Source organism: Salmo salar, chromosome 18 (assembly GCF_965601325.2).
Source record: "Salmo salar chromosome 18, fSalSal1, whole genome shotgun sequence".
Classification (NCBI taxonomy): domain Eukaryota; kingdom Metazoa; phylum Chordata; class Actinopteri; order Salmoniformes; family Salmonidae; genus Salmo; species Salmo salar.
The window spans coordinates 27275001-27292963 of record NC_138308.1 but is presented as its reverse complement, the minus strand read 5'-3'; the positions used below and the strand labels follow the sequence as shown (position 1 = coordinate 27292963).

Here is a 17963-nt window from a genome sequence, read left to right as displayed (position 1 = left end):
TCCTCCGCCTCTTGACCCGCCTACTCTTTCAATGGGTGGGATCTCAGCCTCTTTTCACAGCATCCTTTCAAGTGTCCAGAAAAACCTTCTCTCCCTCTTCCTCTATTTAGCCTGTCTATTGATCCTGCTCCTGGTCACTGTTAACCGACTCTTGTTTCCATGTTGATATTACCATGAGTATATTACCATAGTATTTATACATTTCAGTCACTTTTCAGCAATGTTTACACTGCTACTATTTGCTATTATTTACTATTATTATGTATCCTGCAACCAGTCACTTTCTCCCAATCCCCGCCTACATGTACATACCTACCTCAACTACTCCAGTATCCCTGCACACTGTACATTTGGTACGGACACTGACCCTGTATATACTGAAGCTTACAATCTCCTGTTTTATATTTCTTCCTTTCTTATTTATAGTGTTTTTCTAGTTCTACTGTTTTGATATTGAATACTGTATCATTGGGAAGGGCTCACAAGTTAAGCATTTGACTGTACTTGTGCATGTCACAAATAAACCTTGATAAAACTTGAAACTCTCCGTCTCTCTCTCTGTAGGTGAACAGTTTACAATACTACTGTAGTAGTACATTAGCCTACCAAATTCAAAGAGGGGCAACTTCACATGTCAAGATCCTATACTGTACCTACCAACATTTCAGTTGTCAGAGAAATTATGTGGGTCTCTTTCTATTAAAATAAACTCCATTAGACAATACATTTCAGCCAAATAGTTTTACAGATAATCAACATTGAGAAGAATTGTAATTTTCTAGAATCATTTAGTACACATCATTGAGCCCCTGAAATAGTTGTTGGATGGTTCTTCACACTTTCGCCCACACATTCTCAGTTAGAAGAACAGCTATTTCACAGTGTTAAAAAGCCAGCTGCTCCTTCTCACAATCATGCATGTGTTGATCATTTGCACACTGAAACACTAATTATATAACTGGTTCACAACCAATTAAAACACAGGATTGTATGTACTTTTATGAATACTGAGCAGACGACTTCAACTTCTTGTTTTAACTGTTGACTGCAAGGCTTCAACAAAGATAAAACATTAAAACGAGAAAACATGAGCGAAACAAGATACACTATACAGCACATTTATTCCTATTAAGTACATTTAAGAGCAGTGACAATTGATTTTCAGATATGACAAAGATACAGTACAAAACTGATGACACTTTGTCATGGAAAAGTTTAAGTTTATATGCAAGCACAAGTAACCTACAGAGCAAACAATGTTTGTTCATCAAGAGTCAATCAACATTACAGGCCTACATGTTATGCAGACAACTGATCAGAAAATTGAAGGATATAAAGTAGCCTACACTTCCCACATGTATTGTGTCACAAACCATTTGCTCACTGTGCTCATATTAATAAAATATATTATAAACATATCTTGTGTAATTTCCATTTTGTATGTTGTTGAATCAAACAGCTGGCCATCACTGTCTAGCCAGTCTTGATGTGGGAAAGTGTCTGGCAGAGAGATTCACAGTCAAAGTGTGTCTCTATATATGCTGTGGATTTTATTGGTTGGGTGGGTGATTACACATAGCTCACTGGTCCACTTTGTGACGTTACCACATGCTGTTAGCATTGCAGCCTACCTGTCTATTGAGTCAGTCTGCTCCCATACACCTACGGTCTGGTCTCAGGCTAGGTCTCAGCAAGTAAGGGAAACCACTATCAAATGTTACATTACATTAGTCTTTCTTAATATTAAGGCAAATAGAGTTGTTAAAAATGTAGTTGTGTCTCACTAGTGTCATACATTTAATTTCAAAGCTTTTTTTTGTACAAACAAAATTAGCACATTTTCAATAAGCAACACTGATTGTGTCAAGCTATTCTGAGCCACAAAGACATCCACTGTATGTAATGGATTGGACCAAGCAAAGTACAAAAGCTCCCAAATGCACACATATCAAATAAAACCCAATGATTTGACAGTGTAACAAACAGCATTTCAACATTTCTTTGAGAACTGATAAGAGATTTAAATAGAAATTAATCAAAATGAGACTGTCCCGTGTATTATGCTTGCGGCTAATGGCACTAGTCTAGACAACAACTGGGTCTGTAGTCTTCAGACCTTGTTCAGATTAGGCAAAAGATCATGGGCTCTGTTCTAATATCCACACTACATCACTTACATCACTTACATCATGCATGCCAAATAAGTTGCTTTATTCTAAGTGGTATGCTAATATGGACATTGTAACACAGCCCATGGCTCTTCACTGAGACCAGGATGAGTCAAGCAGTGAGCAAGGCCCGTATCCACAAAGTGTCTCAGAGTAGGAGTGCTGATCTAGGATCAGTTTAGCCCTTTAGATCATGATGAACAATATTATATGGACAGATCCTAGATCAGCACAATGGGGCTCATAACTTGGAGGCTCTGATGGGGTGCTCCGGTGCAGAGTAGAAGGCCCACTCAGCCCGGGGGTTGGCCACCCCAGCAATTGGCGCCTGGATGCAGCAGGAGGGAACGTTGAAGTCAGACACCACCTTCAGGGCCTCATCCTTCACCAATCTACACAGCTCCAACAGCTGCAGGACAAACACAATAGGAGTCAATCACATTTGCATAAATCAATGCAATCAATGAATGAGTGTGTGAGAAAATGGTTAGCCATGGATAAGGCTGATATGAATTACCTTGTAAGTAGCTTATGTCAAAGGTTGAATTGGTGGTTTTTAATAATGGTTATCTATTGGAATTCTAGACAATTTAGGGCAGGGTATAGACAAATATTGCAAATTAATCTGATTTGATTTGAGATGAACTTCAAGTCAAAGTTCAGTACAATCTTCTACTTTTCACAACAGTCCCCAGCAGGGGGAATGATTCAGCATCTTGAGTAAGCAGCATTGGCCATCATGGTATTGGCGGTACAGACACAGACAATGGTCAACTCTGGGCAGACAGGTGGCAGGTGTTGTATTGCACTGAGGATCTAAGTGTTCCAGTAGAAACAGAACGTCCAGACTGACTCAAGGAGGTAAATAGCAGAGCCCATTGTCTTTAGAGTTCAGACTTACAACAGATTAAACTGCCTATCATGATTGGGGGTGTTATGAGAGTTTGTAAAAGATAACAATGGGACATCATAGTGCAGAATGACTTAGTCTTCCTAACTGTAATGGCTAAAACAATTTGTCTGACTTTCTTGGTTTCCACTAGTTACCACAGCCACAAAGTCAAAATTGGCTATATCATAAAAATGTATGAGGGGGAAAAATGGCCTTAATTTAAGGTTAAGGTTAGGCATAAGGTTAGGAGTGTGGTTAAGGTTAGGTTTATGGCTATGGTTAGGTAGAACATCTCCTTTTAAGAAGATACATTGTAGAAATAGGCAGGCTTTATGACTTTGTGGCTGTGGTAACTAGTGACGACCAACTTTCTCGCTTTGATATTCAAAGTCTCTTGTTCTAAGAAAATGCTGGAACCAACACCCAATCTGAGCTATCTGTATTCACTGTGCAACTAAACAGGAAGGTAACTACACAGCAATAGGCAAACCTAATTATAGCAATAAACATTGAGATTTGCAATTGACTAATTTCAGTTGACCCCAGGTCTCTGTGTCACGGGTGCAGGCTGCCTCCCTCATTGGCCGACCAGTTTTCCATTGCTGTTATGCGGACCTTCATACTAATCATAATCTCAGGAGGGCCTATGATGTCATTGTTCCCAATCAGTAGGAAGGTAAACTTCAACAGCCTTATGGGACAGGGGTGTGGGAGAAGAATTGCTTGTGGATAATTCAGAAACCCATTAAAACCAATGTGGTGGAAAGGGTGAGTAATGCACGCCAACCCCACAAATCACTGTGTGACAGTGTGAACAAATAGAACACAATAGTGGGTATATTTCTTAAGACTAGAAACATCTTATTTTTTCCCCTTATATGCTGTAATTAGCTCGTTTTTCAGCTCAACACTTAGTAAGCAATTCAGTTTGTAAAGTGAGGCAACAGCAAGCATAATTGTTAAAATATCCAAAATATTAGGCCATCATAGGCCTGACTAAATGTAGATCCTCAATTCTGCTTTCATGTAGTTAATCTAGTATCATGTCACTGTTCATAGAGGTCTCCAGTTGTGTGGAGAATCTTCATTTCATGAACAGTGATTGTTCCCTCAGATTCACAGCTTGTTCAAGGCCCATTGTAATGCCTGCCACCTAGTGGCTCTTAAGCAGAAAAGCACTAGCACATTTGACTCCATTATGTCGACTACCAGGCAATCTACTGTGCATTCAAAAAACGAAGTATTTACCTGTCCATCTGGTATTTGTTACCATACATTTGTGCTATTTTTTTTCTCACTCCAGGACATGGGGAAGTTTATAGACTGTGAAATACTGCAATACAACTTGGATATAATTTAGTCCTAAAAAGTAACTTACTGATGAAAAAAACAGAGACCAGGCCTGTGATAAAGTGTTCAATTTAACCAACTCTTCAGTCTTTTATTTGCGTAACCCCATCTTATCTATGGTCTATTAGGCACTAAATGATGCTTGGGCATGTTTGACGTGTAATTGCACTCTGCACCTTTCTAAAGAGCCCTCCCCCTATAAAAGGTACTGAGGGGTGTCAACCTGTCTCTCTGTTGAACATCTATCCTTCCTCACTCACTCTCTCTCTCGCTCTCTCTGAAGTCTCAATCCCCCTTCCCTCCCTACTTGTCAAAGATGAAAGGAGCGCAGCGCCCAGACTAGAGAAAGCAAGAGGAGCGCCAGGTTTAAACAAACAGAGAGAGAAAGAGGAGCCAGAGGAAAGGTCACCATCTCCACATTGATGGGGGGACCGAGGGAGAGTTAGCATTAATAATCTGTGTCAGCTAGTGAGCAGTGGCTATAAGGTTAAGAGTGTGTGTGTGTGTGTGTGTGTGTGTGTGTGTGTGTGTGTGTGTGTGTGTTTGGGGTTATTGATGACTAGTTATTTACAGCTACAGCAGTCCCCCCCTGGCAGAGCCCAGGTTCCCATGCAGTGAACCCCATTACCCCCGTGTGGCTGGAAGGGCTGGACACATGCTGAGAAAACCACATCTATATGTTACAACTGTTCTCTTTAGTAAGCCTTAAGAAAGACCACGTGGAGCCACCATGCTACTAAACGATCTATCTCACAGTCAATTGTTTCACAACAACAACAGACATCCTTGTTATGAAGTAGAGGAAGAGAGGGCTACATTAGAGAACACCAGGCTTTTACAACTCCCTCATAACGCCTCTCTGACTCAAGCAGACTGTTACTAAACAGTATCAAAAACAAAATACAGGGACCATCAGGAACAGTTCCAATATTGAGCTGACAAGAACAGCAACAGCAAGCAGCAGTGTGTGGGTGTGTGGGCACACATAAACTGTAGGTGCGTGCATAGAGATCAATCTGATGATCATCACCCATCCCACCTAGTGTACAGGAGGAGCCGGTTTCTGTCCAGGCTCACACAGTACAGTCAGGTAGGCAGGGTTTTGACTAGATGGGATACAGCTTTGGTCAGATTTGACTTTTCGTCGAAGGTTAGGAGAACTTACGCAGCAGGTTAGGATAATTAAAGTGGCAGGTTAGAAGAATAAGGTTACGGTTAGGAAAAGGGTTTCAGTTAGGTAAAATGCAAAACAATTATACTTTTGACATCAAAAGCTGTATCCCTTCTAGCCAGGATCGGTGGGCAAGGGCATTTGCATAGCCTGTTTAATACTGCTGCCTGTGTGGTGATAAGCAAAGACAGTCACTCTTATCTGTTCTGTTTTTCAGTGACTCTCACTCCACCTTCAGAGGAACTCACCTATGAGAGATGAGGATATGAGGCTTAGATATGCAGGAAATGGAAGGTACAGCAGATTGGCTCGTTACATAATAACAAGAGTTAAATATAGATACCTGACATAAGGAGTGTGGGAACCAAGCCTGTGTAAATGTCTGAACACAGCCTACCACTTCTATTCTGAAATATATATCATTCGCTCTAATAACAGATGTAGGATCTTCATTTGATGACCCTGTTGCAGGAGAACCTTCCTTGTAGTGTATTGAGGTTTAAAAAGGCTTCTAGAATGTGTTATAGCAACTTGATTTTCCCTTATGAAAATCAACCTCTACAAAAAGGTCCATTCATTTTAATCCACATAATAATTCACATTTTCTGTTAATGCAGGATTATTTTCCTGTTGTAGCAAACTATTAAGGTCCTACATCTGTACATTTTTCTTACTAACTTTGTTCAGGGTCTACAAGTGATATTTTCATCTGTTCCAATGATCTAGTCCAGCACCATGCTAAATAACTGTCTTCTCAGATATGACTGTTCCCAGTGGCCGCTCTGGCAGTAATGAGGGGTATTGACACAGCGAGCAGCAGCCATTTTGTTCCTCTGGAGGCAGTGTAAACACATAGCCTGAGCACCTGCTGGTTAGACGCTAGCACAGTGGTGTCGACTCCCCCTACTTATCGGCTCCGACGTGCTCTGCAGGGTGGGATAGCCCTCGTCATAAACACTGCTGTTTGATCACAGCTAGCTGTGAACAACTGGAATAACAGTGGGAATACAAGGGGCTATGGAAGTGGGATTCTCGCTTTTGACCAATGCTAATTATCCATCTGAAGTTAGCATTTTTCACAGTTGTTCTCTGACGGTACAACAGCAGGGAAATTCAAGAACTGACTAATCACTGTTTATCCCCCCACGTGGGTACACACACATAGAAGGAAGACATACAAGAACATATGCATGCAGTCTATTCTATATGGCAGATATCTTACCTGGGTGCGTATCTGTCGGCTGGTGGCGGGGGTCAGGTAGTGATGCTCTAGATACCAGGCTCTCTCCTGGTACACCAGACTGGTGCCATGGAGGAGACAGAACTAAGGAGAAGCATAGACAGACAATCAAGCAATGGTACAAATATGTCATAGTGAAATGTGTCACGTTCTACCTGCTAGCACAACGAAAAGCCTGTGGATGAGAACATCCTCTATAGTAACACACAAGTTGTGCACATCAGTTGTTAGAATGAAGACAAAAGGGATATTTGATTTAACAATAGAGGCGATGTTTCAATTGCGAAATGCAACTAGGTAATGCGACTATCGCATTATATCATTTAAACACAGAGGCCTCCAGCTTAATGCACCACACACACACACACACACACACACACACCCACCCACACCACACACACACACACACACACACACCGTTGTTTCTGACTACGCATCCGGTTATTGTGTTAGAATAACATGTTTGTTCCTGTCAGGTCAGAGCTGGTACTGTGTATTCTGAGGACCATGAAGGAAATGGAAAAACAGAAAAGGGTGGTCTAATATCTCGTCTCTTCAGAGGTGATGGTGATGACAGCAAACCGCCACAGAACATCAAAAGAGAGGAGTGGAAAATAGACAGAGAAAGAGAGAGAGAAAGAGAGAGAGAAAGAGAGAAAGGGAGAGATAGCAGCCCCTCAACTCTACACTGTGGACACAGCTCTCCACTGAGAACCATTGACCTCTAAATAAAGAACACAGTTCAGGGGGTTTATCACGTTTCGGCAGCTTTGCTCATTTTCCTTGGTTCCTTGGCTAGTGAAGGGATGCCCACTGCTTGAGAGTAGTTGAAACCGAACATGACCACACAGTCCATCATCTCGGAAACCCAGAACTAAAATCTTGTGTAATTGCGTCCGATGCTCGATTAAGTTCTGGGGGAGATGTTATGAGATACTAACTCGAACTGTAAAATCTCCACCCCCCCCCCCCCCCCCCCTATACGGAAAGTCTCTGCAAGTTTCAGGCAAGGCTATGACACAAATGTCCCCTCTACTTGCAAAATGCTACAGATGCGAGCACCTGCAGGGCTGGATTAAGAAATCATAGACTTTTTTATAGCCCCCTAACCTAATTGAGTTTCCCATTAAGGGTTGATATGAACAGCTGATTTTCCAATGTCATGTCACAGTGCCACTGTCATCATTAAAAGTCAAGCATATCTCTCCACACAGAGGCTGTCACCCAGAGCATACTCAGCATGTGATATGTATGAGAAATACAATGCATTTGATATCACTAGCAATGTCAACATCCATACATCAGATGTGTGACACTGCACTTCCAATACTTAAGTGAGATGTATCTACACTGCCTTCGGAAAGTATTCAAACCCTGTGACTTTTTCCACATTTTGTAACGTTACAGTTGTATTCTAAAATGTATGAAATATTTTCTTCCCCCTCATCAATCTACACACAATACCCCATAACTGAAATAGTATTCAGACCCTTTACTCAGTACTTTGTTGAAGCAGCAATTACAGCATTGAATCTTCTTGAGTATGACGCTACAAGCTTGGCACACCTGTATTTGGGGAGTTTCTCTCATTCTTCTCTGCAGATCCTCTCAAGCTCTGTCAGGTTGGATGGGGAGCGTTGCTGCACAGCTATTTTAAGGTCTCTCCAGAGATGTTAGATCGGGTTCAAGTCCGGGCTCTGGCTGGGCCACTCAAGGACATTCAGAGACTTGTCCCAAAGCCACTGCTGTGTTGTCTTGGCTGTGTGCTTAGGGTCGTTGTCCTGTTGGAAGGTGAACCTTTGCCGCAGTCTGAGGTCCTGAGGACTCTGGAGCAGGTTTTCATCAAGGATCTCTCTGTACTTTGCTCCGTTCATCTTTCCCTCGATCCTGACTAGTCTCCCAGGCCTTGCCTCTGAATAACATCCCCACAACATGATGCTGCCACCACTATGCTTCACCGTAGGGATGGTGCCAGGTTTCCTCCAGACGTGACGCTTGGCATTTAGGCCAAAGAGTTCAGTCTTGGTTTCATCAGACCAGAGAATCTTCTTTCTCATGGTCTGAGAGTCTTTAGGTGCCTTTTGGCAAACTCTAAGCGGGCTGTCATGTGCCTTTTACTCAGGAGTGGCTTCTGTCTGACCACTCTACCATAAAGGCCTGATTGGTGGAGTGCTGCAGAGATGGTTGTCCTTCTGGAAGGTTCTCCCATCTCCACAGAGGAACCTTGGAGCTCTGTCAGAGTGACCATTGTGCTCTTGGTCACCTCCCTGACCAAGGCCCTTCTCCCCCGATTGCTCAGTTTGGCCGGGTGGCCAGCTCTAGGATGGAGTCTTGGTGGTTCCAAACTTCTTACATTTAAGAATGATGGAAGCCACTGTGTTCTTGGGGACCTTCAATGCTGCAGACATTTTTTTGGTACCCTTTGCCAGATCTGTGCCTCGACACAATCTTGTCTCAGAGCTCTACGGACAATTCTTTCAACTTCATGGCTTGGTTTTTGCTCTGACATGCACTGTCAACTGTGGGACCTTATATAGACAGGTGTGTGCCTTTCCAAATCATATCCAATCAATTGAATTTACCACAAGTGGACTCCAATCAAGTTGTAGAAATATCACAAGGATGATCAATGACGAGGATGCACCTGAGGTCAAGGGTCTGAATACTTATGTAAATAAGGTATTTCTGTTTTTTATTTAGACTAAAATAGCAAAAATGTCTAAAAACTGTTTTTGCTTTGCCATTATGCAGTATTGTGTGTAGAGGATTTCTTTTTATTTAATACATTTCTGAATAAGGCTGTAATGTAACAAAATGTGGAAAAAGTCAAGGGGTCTGAATACTTACCGAAGGCACTGTAACTGGTGAACTGTGACAGGTGCATTGTGAAAACCTAACTGCATTGCTGTAGTTTAACGGTCTGTATAACGGACAAGCAGTCACAGTATCTGCAATGAGCAATGTTTTTTTTCTTCTGAAGTTTTGGTGGGGAACAGTAATACCCATTTAGCAGGATGAAACTCAAGGACCCCAGTAAAAGCTCTTTTGTATGAGAACAGCTGTGTGACTGTTGCTGGTTCTGTACTGTCCAACAAGCTGTATTGATTGATTTGTTTGTTGCATAAGATGTAGCGTTTCATTGATGCACAACGAGTCACATGGAGAGAAGCTTCAGGGACACTTGAGGCTCTCTGTGCTTATACAACAGACAAAGGCTGTATCAGGGAGAGTTTGAACTGCCCTACAGCCTAGAGTAATTCCTTTGAAAATAAATATTGACGAGAGTTGATTCAATGTGTAATTGTACAAGTTAAGTAATATGGGAGAAAACATTCTAGCAACAACATTTTAGGGGAGCATCAACAACATTGTAGAAACACCTAAGGCTTCGTTGGATAGACATCAAGAAGGTGTCCACTAGATAAATACTCTGATAAACAGCTGATGTGTTGTTCACTCACAGTTTCTGTTGACCAAAACTTACATTAAGAATCACCATTGAACTTCCTTCTTATTCCCATTCTAACGAATACTGAGTCCTCAAAAAAGGTGATTTCCAACTATGTGTCATCACATTAAACATAACTCTGATTTTTTTTATATCACATGTCCTTGTATTCAGATGTTGGGCTCAAATCACTGGCTTCACTTTACAATGTAATTAATAAACTAAGTAGAGTACATATTAAATTCGCATTCCAGTGTATAAAAACAAACTTTTTAAAGCATTTAAACGTATTTACAACTATTTAGAATGGATTATTCATGGGAGTTATTGAATTCTATCACCGAGAAATGTTTGTAACATTGCACGTCCTCAGATAAACGGTGTTAGTTTAGTACATATACACGTAAATCTAACCAGTGTAAGAGCTGGCATAAAACAGAACTGGGTGAAGATGAGGCCATCAGTAGACATCAAACTCAATCTATCAAATGAAATCAATGCTATTTATATGATATCTGTTTAGAGTGGTTGCAATTCATAACAATTTTGTAACCATGCATGTGGAACAGAGTAATAGAATCATATGATGTAGCATCATTGGGAATCTGGGTCGGACTTTTCTCTCCAGGCGCTAGGTCAGACAATTGGTCAGACATTGGTGCTCCCTACGGCCACTTACATACTTCTACTTAAAATGTTAAAAGAAAACATTTTTATTTCTAAAAACAAAAAGTCAGACACAGATTCCAAATGATGCTACATCATATGATTCCATTTGGTTCAATACACGAAGCAATGGTTTCAAAATAGATGGCTACCATCTCCATAATGAAAAGGCCGACCCAAAAAATTGTGTAGTCATTTTGAGATTCCAATAGATAACTCTGAATTTTTTTTTTCTTTCTCATGTGACAAAAGTGACAGTAAAACATTGTGAACCAGAGATCTTTAACATTAACACAGAAATCGTAATTTGTCCAAATGATCAGTGACGAAAAATCTGCGTATCGGAACTAAGTTCCCCGTTAGTTGTCGCATCCCAGTCTGTTGACTACGATTTATGTTACGTCACCCCACAAGGAACTACACGGTCCATAAACTATGGTTCGTAACCAGAAATGTTTCATTATTGACAACGTTCTTACTTGAGCGAACTGAATGCTAATTTCCTGGTGTGTGTGTGATTTATTGTGGTAAATGTGGACGAGGGGTGTTTGTGGCAGCTCTCGTCAAACATGAGGTCTGGCCCATTATGACATTGTGTTGACATTGCTGTGTGAATGGCACACGGAAGCGTTGGGCCTCTCTCTCTGTTCCCACTCTCTTCCTATTATGCAAAACTGGTAACCTGGCAAAAAGGGCAGGACAGAAACTTATCACCAGGTCATTAAGTTTCTTATCGAGAACAGTCCTCCCAAAATGCTCTTTAAAGGCAGGTCTACATGGTAAATATTAGAGCATCGTGGGGCCATCAGAGATTATTTGACATCAGATTGGATGTCTGACCTTGTTAGCAACATTGCTTGGAGCAATCTGAAACGGACTAAAACCACAACACAGCACTGACTATAAGAACAGCATAGGAAGACTGCATTTGAGCCATATTCAAATCGGACCGCCAATATACACTACATAACCAAAAGTGTGTGGACCTGCTCGTCGAACATCTAATTTAAAAATCATGGGAATTAATATGGAGTTGGTCCCCCCTTTGCTGCTATAACAGCCTCCACTCTTCTGGGAAGGTTTTCCACTAGATGTTGGAACATTGCTGTGGGGACTTGCTTCCATTCAGCCACAAAAGCATTAGTGAGGTCGGCACTGATGTTGGGTGATTAGGCCTGGCTCGCAGATTGCGTTCCAATTCATCCCAAAGGTGTTTGATGGGGTTGAGGTCAGGGCTCTGTGCAGGCTAGTGAAGTTCTTACACACCGATCTCGACAAACCATGGACCTCTGTATGGACCTCGCTTTATACACGGGGGCATTGTCATGCTGAAACAAGAAAGGGCCTTCCCCAAACTGTTGCCACAAAGTTGAAAGCAAATCATTGTCTAGATTGTCATTGTATGCTGTAGCATTAAGATTTCTCTTCACTGGAACTAAAGGGCCTAGCCCGAACCATGAAAAACAGCCCCAGACCATTATTCCTCCTCCACCAGACTTTACAGTTGGCACTAGCATTCGGGCAGGTAGCGTTCTCCTGGCATCCGCCAAACCCAGATTTGTCTGTCAGACTGCCAGATGGTGAAGCGTGATTCATCACTCCAGAGAACGCTTTTCCACTGCTCCAGAGTCCAATGGCGGCGAGCTTTATACCACTTCAGCCGACGCTTGGCATTGTGCATGGTGACCTTAGGCTTGTGTACAGTTGCTCTGCCATGGAAACCCATTTCATAAAGCTCCCGACAAACAGTTATTGTGCTCCTGTTGCTTCCAGAGGCAGTTTGGAACTCGGTAGTGAGTGTTGCAACCATGGATAGATGATTATTACACGCTATGCGCTTCAGCACTCATCGGTCCAGTTCTGTGAGTTTGTGTGGCCTACCACTTCGTGGCCGAGCCGTTGTTGCTCCTAGACATTTCCACTTTACAATAACAACACATACAGTTGACCAGGCCAGCTCTAGCAGAAATTTGACAAACTGACTTGTTGGAAAGGTGGCATCCTATGACAGTGTCACTTTAAAAGTCCCTGAGCTTTTCAGTAAAGCCATTCTATTGCCAATGTTTGTCTATGGAGATTGCATGGCTGTTCGTTCGATGTATGTATTATGTAAGGCGCTAACCATGTAGTTTAACATAGGGTATGTACTTACTATGGGACCTACATTATGACCGCCAAGTTTCTATGAGGTCAGATTATAGTCAGGCTTTCTGGACACAGCCTTGCTACATCATATTGGTTTACAATATTAGCCTCAGTCCCAGTCATGCTCTAATGTGTAAAAGGACCCTGATGACATGCCATGTGTATCCCAACATTACGGCCATATCTGTCTGACCCAAAATAAAAGGGTTGAGTGATATGAACAGCACAAACCATGTTATTGTGGTAATCACACGATTGGTCGAGCAGATGCGACCGTTGGTGTTTGCAAGCAGTAAACTGTGAGGCCTGTTAGAAGCATAACGATTTAATTCCACTGAGAGTCAATGGAGGCACTTTTTAGTCTACTCACACAGTTCGAACACTGCTCAGGTTTTAGCCCTATTATGCTAACAGAGTCATCATCAATCCACCACAGCTCTGGTTTCTGTATGTGCTTTAATGTTTTTGCTTACTGCATGCATGGTGTATGAATATCACCGTAAAAAACTATTTCGCTTTTTGGATTACTGGTAGTCTTGTTGTCAGTGCTGAGATGCTTAAGGGCAATTCCACGGTAACAGAATTTCACGTCAGTTTAACAAGCCATAAAACTCTGCACAGTAAATAATTTACACAGTAAATCAAATAAAAACATTTACTGGAAAAACTGTGCAGATGAAAAGTTTGTAAAGATTTCAGTGGAAATTGTTAAAAGTAGTCATTGTGCATAGAGTTCTATGGTTGGTTAAACTTTGAAATCAATGGTTTTTGTTTGGTATAGATTTTAAAATGAAAAATCTGAGTCTTTGTAATTGCCCTTAAGCAGTGTTGGAATGTGAACATTTCCAACGCTAGGCTCATTGAACAGACCGCAGGTATGACATCAGTCAGCTTCAATAGCTAATGCCGCGTTCAAGACAACTCAGAACTTGGAAACTCAGAAATGTCCGACTTGGAAACTCATTGTAGAAAGATGAGCTCAGTTTCCCTCTTGGAAATGATCAGATTCAACCAATAGGAAGCTATATGAAGAGAAAAAAAATCTACACATATCTCAACTCGGAGGTTCCGAGTTGTCTTGAAAGCACCATAAGCACCAGGAGTATACAGACGTCATCCACCATGCCCAACCTGTCTGTCCAACAAGAGGAAATTATAGGATGCCTCCCTTCTGACTCCAAGTATGTGACATTTACATAAGGCTACTATTTTGCATCCACACATTGTCGCCTGACTGACTGTCTGCCAGTTCTACACAATGTTCTAACACTGAAACCAAACGTGTGTTTATTTGAGGAGTTCACATGCAACCAGAAGCATCACACAAAAACAAAAACTTACCATCTTGAAAACATTATATTTTAAGAGCAGTGGGTAGAGGGTGTTTTCCATCCTAAAATGAAGTATGACCTTAACGCAGCCCATAACATACAGTTAGAGATACAGAGGTACAGGGGAGAGACCTTGATAGTACCCACAGAAAGGGGCTTATCTGCCGATGCAGGACTCAAGGCAGCCCGGCTAAGGCAAAGCAGCAAAGTAATCGACCACATACAGGATGGGTAGATAGCTGTGTAGGTTGTATACTAGGAGCAGCTGACACTATGCTTGATGCAGATATACAGTGCCTTCAAAAAGTATTCACACCCCTCGAACTTTTTCCATGTTTTGTTGTGTTACAGCCTGAATTTAAAATGGATGACATTTACATTTTGTGTCACTAGCCTACACACAATACCCCATAACGTTAAAGTGGAATTATGTTTTTAGAAATATTTACAAATGAATTACAAATGCAAAGCTGAAATGTCTTGAGTCAATAAGTATTCAACACCTTTGTTATGACAAGCCTAAATAAGTACAGGAGTAAAAATTTGCATAATAAGTTGCATGAACTCACTCTGTGTGCAATAATAGTGTTTACATGATTTTTGAATGACTACCTCATCTCTGTAACCCACACATACAATTATCTGAAACGTGAAACTAAAAATTATATTAAATCTATTTTAAATTCAGGCTGTAACACAACAAAATTTGGAATAAGTCAAGGGGTATGAATAATTTCTGAAGGCACTGAAAGGGAATCGCAGCTGAACCCACACACGTGGCAGAGGGACAGCTGACTCACACTCCATGATGGTCAGAGCTTCCCCATATTAAATTTAGCAGCGATAGCCCACTAAATTGTTTCCACCACTGCAAAAAAATATGAGGTAATGTTTTTTATATACAGTACCAGTCCAAAGTTTGGACACACCAACTCATAAGGGTTTTGCTTTATTTGTACTATTTTCTACATTGTAGAATAATAGTGAATACATCAAAACTATGAAATAACACATGGAATCATGTCGAAACCAAAAAATTGTTCAACAAATCCCAAAATATTTTATATTTGAGATTCTTCAAAGCAGCCACCCTTTGCCTTGATGACAGCTTTGCACACTCTTGGGATTCTCGCAACCAGCTTCATGAGATAGTAAACAGGAATGCATTTCAATTAACAGGTGTGCCTTGTTAAGTTCATTTGTGGAATTTCTTTACTTCTTAATGCGTTTGAGCCAAATAGTTGTGTTGTGACAAGGTAGGGGTGGTATACAGAAGACAGCCCTATTTGGTAAAAGACCAAGTCCATATTATGGCAAGAATAGCTCAAATAAGCAAAGAGAAACGACAGTCCATCATTACTTTAAGACATAAAGGTCAGTCAATCCGGAAAATGTCAAGAACTTTGAAAGTTTCTTCAAGTGTAGTCACAAAAACCATCAAGCGCTCTGAGGAAACTGGCTCTCATGAGGACAACCACAGGAAAGGAAGACCCAGAGTTACAGTTGAAGTCGGAAATTTACATACACCTTAGCCAAATACATTTAAAAACTCAGTTTTTCACAATTCCTGACATTTAATCCTAGCAAAAATTCCCAGTCTTAGGTCAGTTAGGATCAGCACTTTATTTTAAGAATGTGAAATGTCAGACTAATAGTAGAGAGAATGATTTATTTCAGCTTTTATTTCTTTTATCACATTCCCAGTGGGTCAGAAGTTTACATACATTCAATTAGTATTTGGTAGTATTGCCTTTAAATTGTTTAACTTGGGGCAAACGTTTCGGGTAGCCTTCCACAAGCTTCCCACAATAAGTCAGGTGAATTTTGGCCAAGACAGAGCTGGTGTAACTGAGTCAGGTTTGTAGGCCTCCTTGCTCGCACACGCTTTTTCAGTTCTGCCCACACATTTTCTATAGGATTGAGGTCAAGGCTTTGTGATGGCCACTCCAATACCTTGACTTTGTTGTCCTTAAGCCATTTTGCCACAACTTTGGAAGTATGCCTGGGGTCATTGTCTATTTGGAAGACCCATTTGCAACCAAGCTTTAACTTTCTGACTGATGTCTTGAGATGTTGTTTCAATATATCCACATAATGTTCCTCCCTCATGATGCCATCTATATTGTGAAGTATATTGTGAAGTACACCAGTCCCTTCTGCAGCAAAGCACCCCCACAACATGTTGCTGCCACCCCCATGCTCATGGTTGGGATGGTGTTCTTCGGCTTGCAAGCCTCACCCTTTTTCCTCCAAACATAACGATGGTCATTATGGCCAAACAGTTCTATTTTTGTTTCATCAGACCAGAATACATTTCTCCAAAAAGTACGATCTTTGTCCCCATGTGCAGTTGCAAACCGTAGTCTGGCTTTTTTATGGAGCTTTTGGAGCAGTGGCTTCTTCCTTGCGGAGTGGCCTTTCAGGTTATGCAGTGAATTATAAGTGAAATAATCTATATGTAAACAATTGTTGGAAAAATGACTTGTGTCATGCACAAAGTAGAGGTTCTAACCAACTTGTCAAAACTATAGTTTGTTAACAAGAAATTTGTGGAGTGGTTGAAAAACGAGTTTTAATGACTCCAACCTAAGTGTATGTAAACTTCCGACTTCAACTGTACCTCTGCTGCAGAAGATACGTTCATTAGAGAGTTACCAGCCTCAGAAATCGCACCCCAAATAAATGCTTCACGGAGTTCAAGTAACAGTCACATCTCAACATCAACTTTTCAGAGGAGACTGCATGAATCAGGCCTTCATGGTCGAATTGCTGCAAAGAAACCACTACTAAAGGACACCAATAAGAAGAAGAGACTTTCTTGGGGCAAGAAATACGAGCAATGGACATTAGACCGGTGGAAATCTGTCCTTTGGTCTGATGAGTCCAAATTTGAGATTTTTGGTTCCAACTGCCGTGTCTTTGTGAGACGCAGAGTAGGTTAATGGATGATCTCTGCATGTGTGGTTCCCACTGTGAAGTATGATGATGTTGAGGGGATGCTTTGCTGTTGACATCGTCAGTGATTTATTTAGAATTCAAGGTACACTTAACTAGCATGGCTACCACAGCATTCTTCAGCAATACACCATCGCATTTTGTTTGCGCTGACTGGGACTATCATTTGTTTTTCAATAGGACAATGACCCAACACACCTCCAGGATGTGAAAGGGCTATTTGACCAAGAAGGAGAGTGATGGAGTGCTGCATTAGATGACCTGGCCTCCACAATCACCCGACCTCAACCCAATTAAGATGGTTTGGGATGAGTTGGACCGCAGAGTGAAGGAAAAGCAGCCAACAAGTGCTCAGCATATGTGAGAACTCCTTCAAGACTGTTGGAAAAGCATTCCAGGTGAAGCTGATTGAGAGAATGCCAATAGTGTGCAAAGCTGTCATCAAGGCAAAGGGTGGCTACTTTGAAGAACCTAAAATATATTTTGATTTGCTTAACACTTTTTTGGTTACTACATGATTCCATATGTGTTATTTCATAGATTTGTAGAAAATAGTATAAATAAAGAAAAACCTTGAATGAGTAGGTGTGTCCAATC

General features: G+C 41.2%; 1 protein-coding gene across 1 annotated transcript in view; it reads right to left on the bottom strand.

Moving 5' to 3' along the window:
• Positions 1 to 1104: 1104 nt before the first annotated feature.
• acoxl (acyl-CoA oxidase like) overlaps positions 1105 to 17963 on the bottom strand; it is a 47423-nt gene continuing 30564 nt past the window's right edge. The window contains exons 18-19 of the mRNA XM_014154849.3: positions 6804 to 6905; positions 1105 to 2577 (exon numbers count right to left, since the gene is read on the bottom strand). Coding sequence (XP_014010324.1) covers positions 2410 to 2577; positions 6804 to 6905 — 270 coding nt within the window. The 3' untranslated portion in view covers positions 1105 to 2409. The remainder of the gene's footprint in view (positions 2578 to 6803; positions 6906 to 17963) is intronic.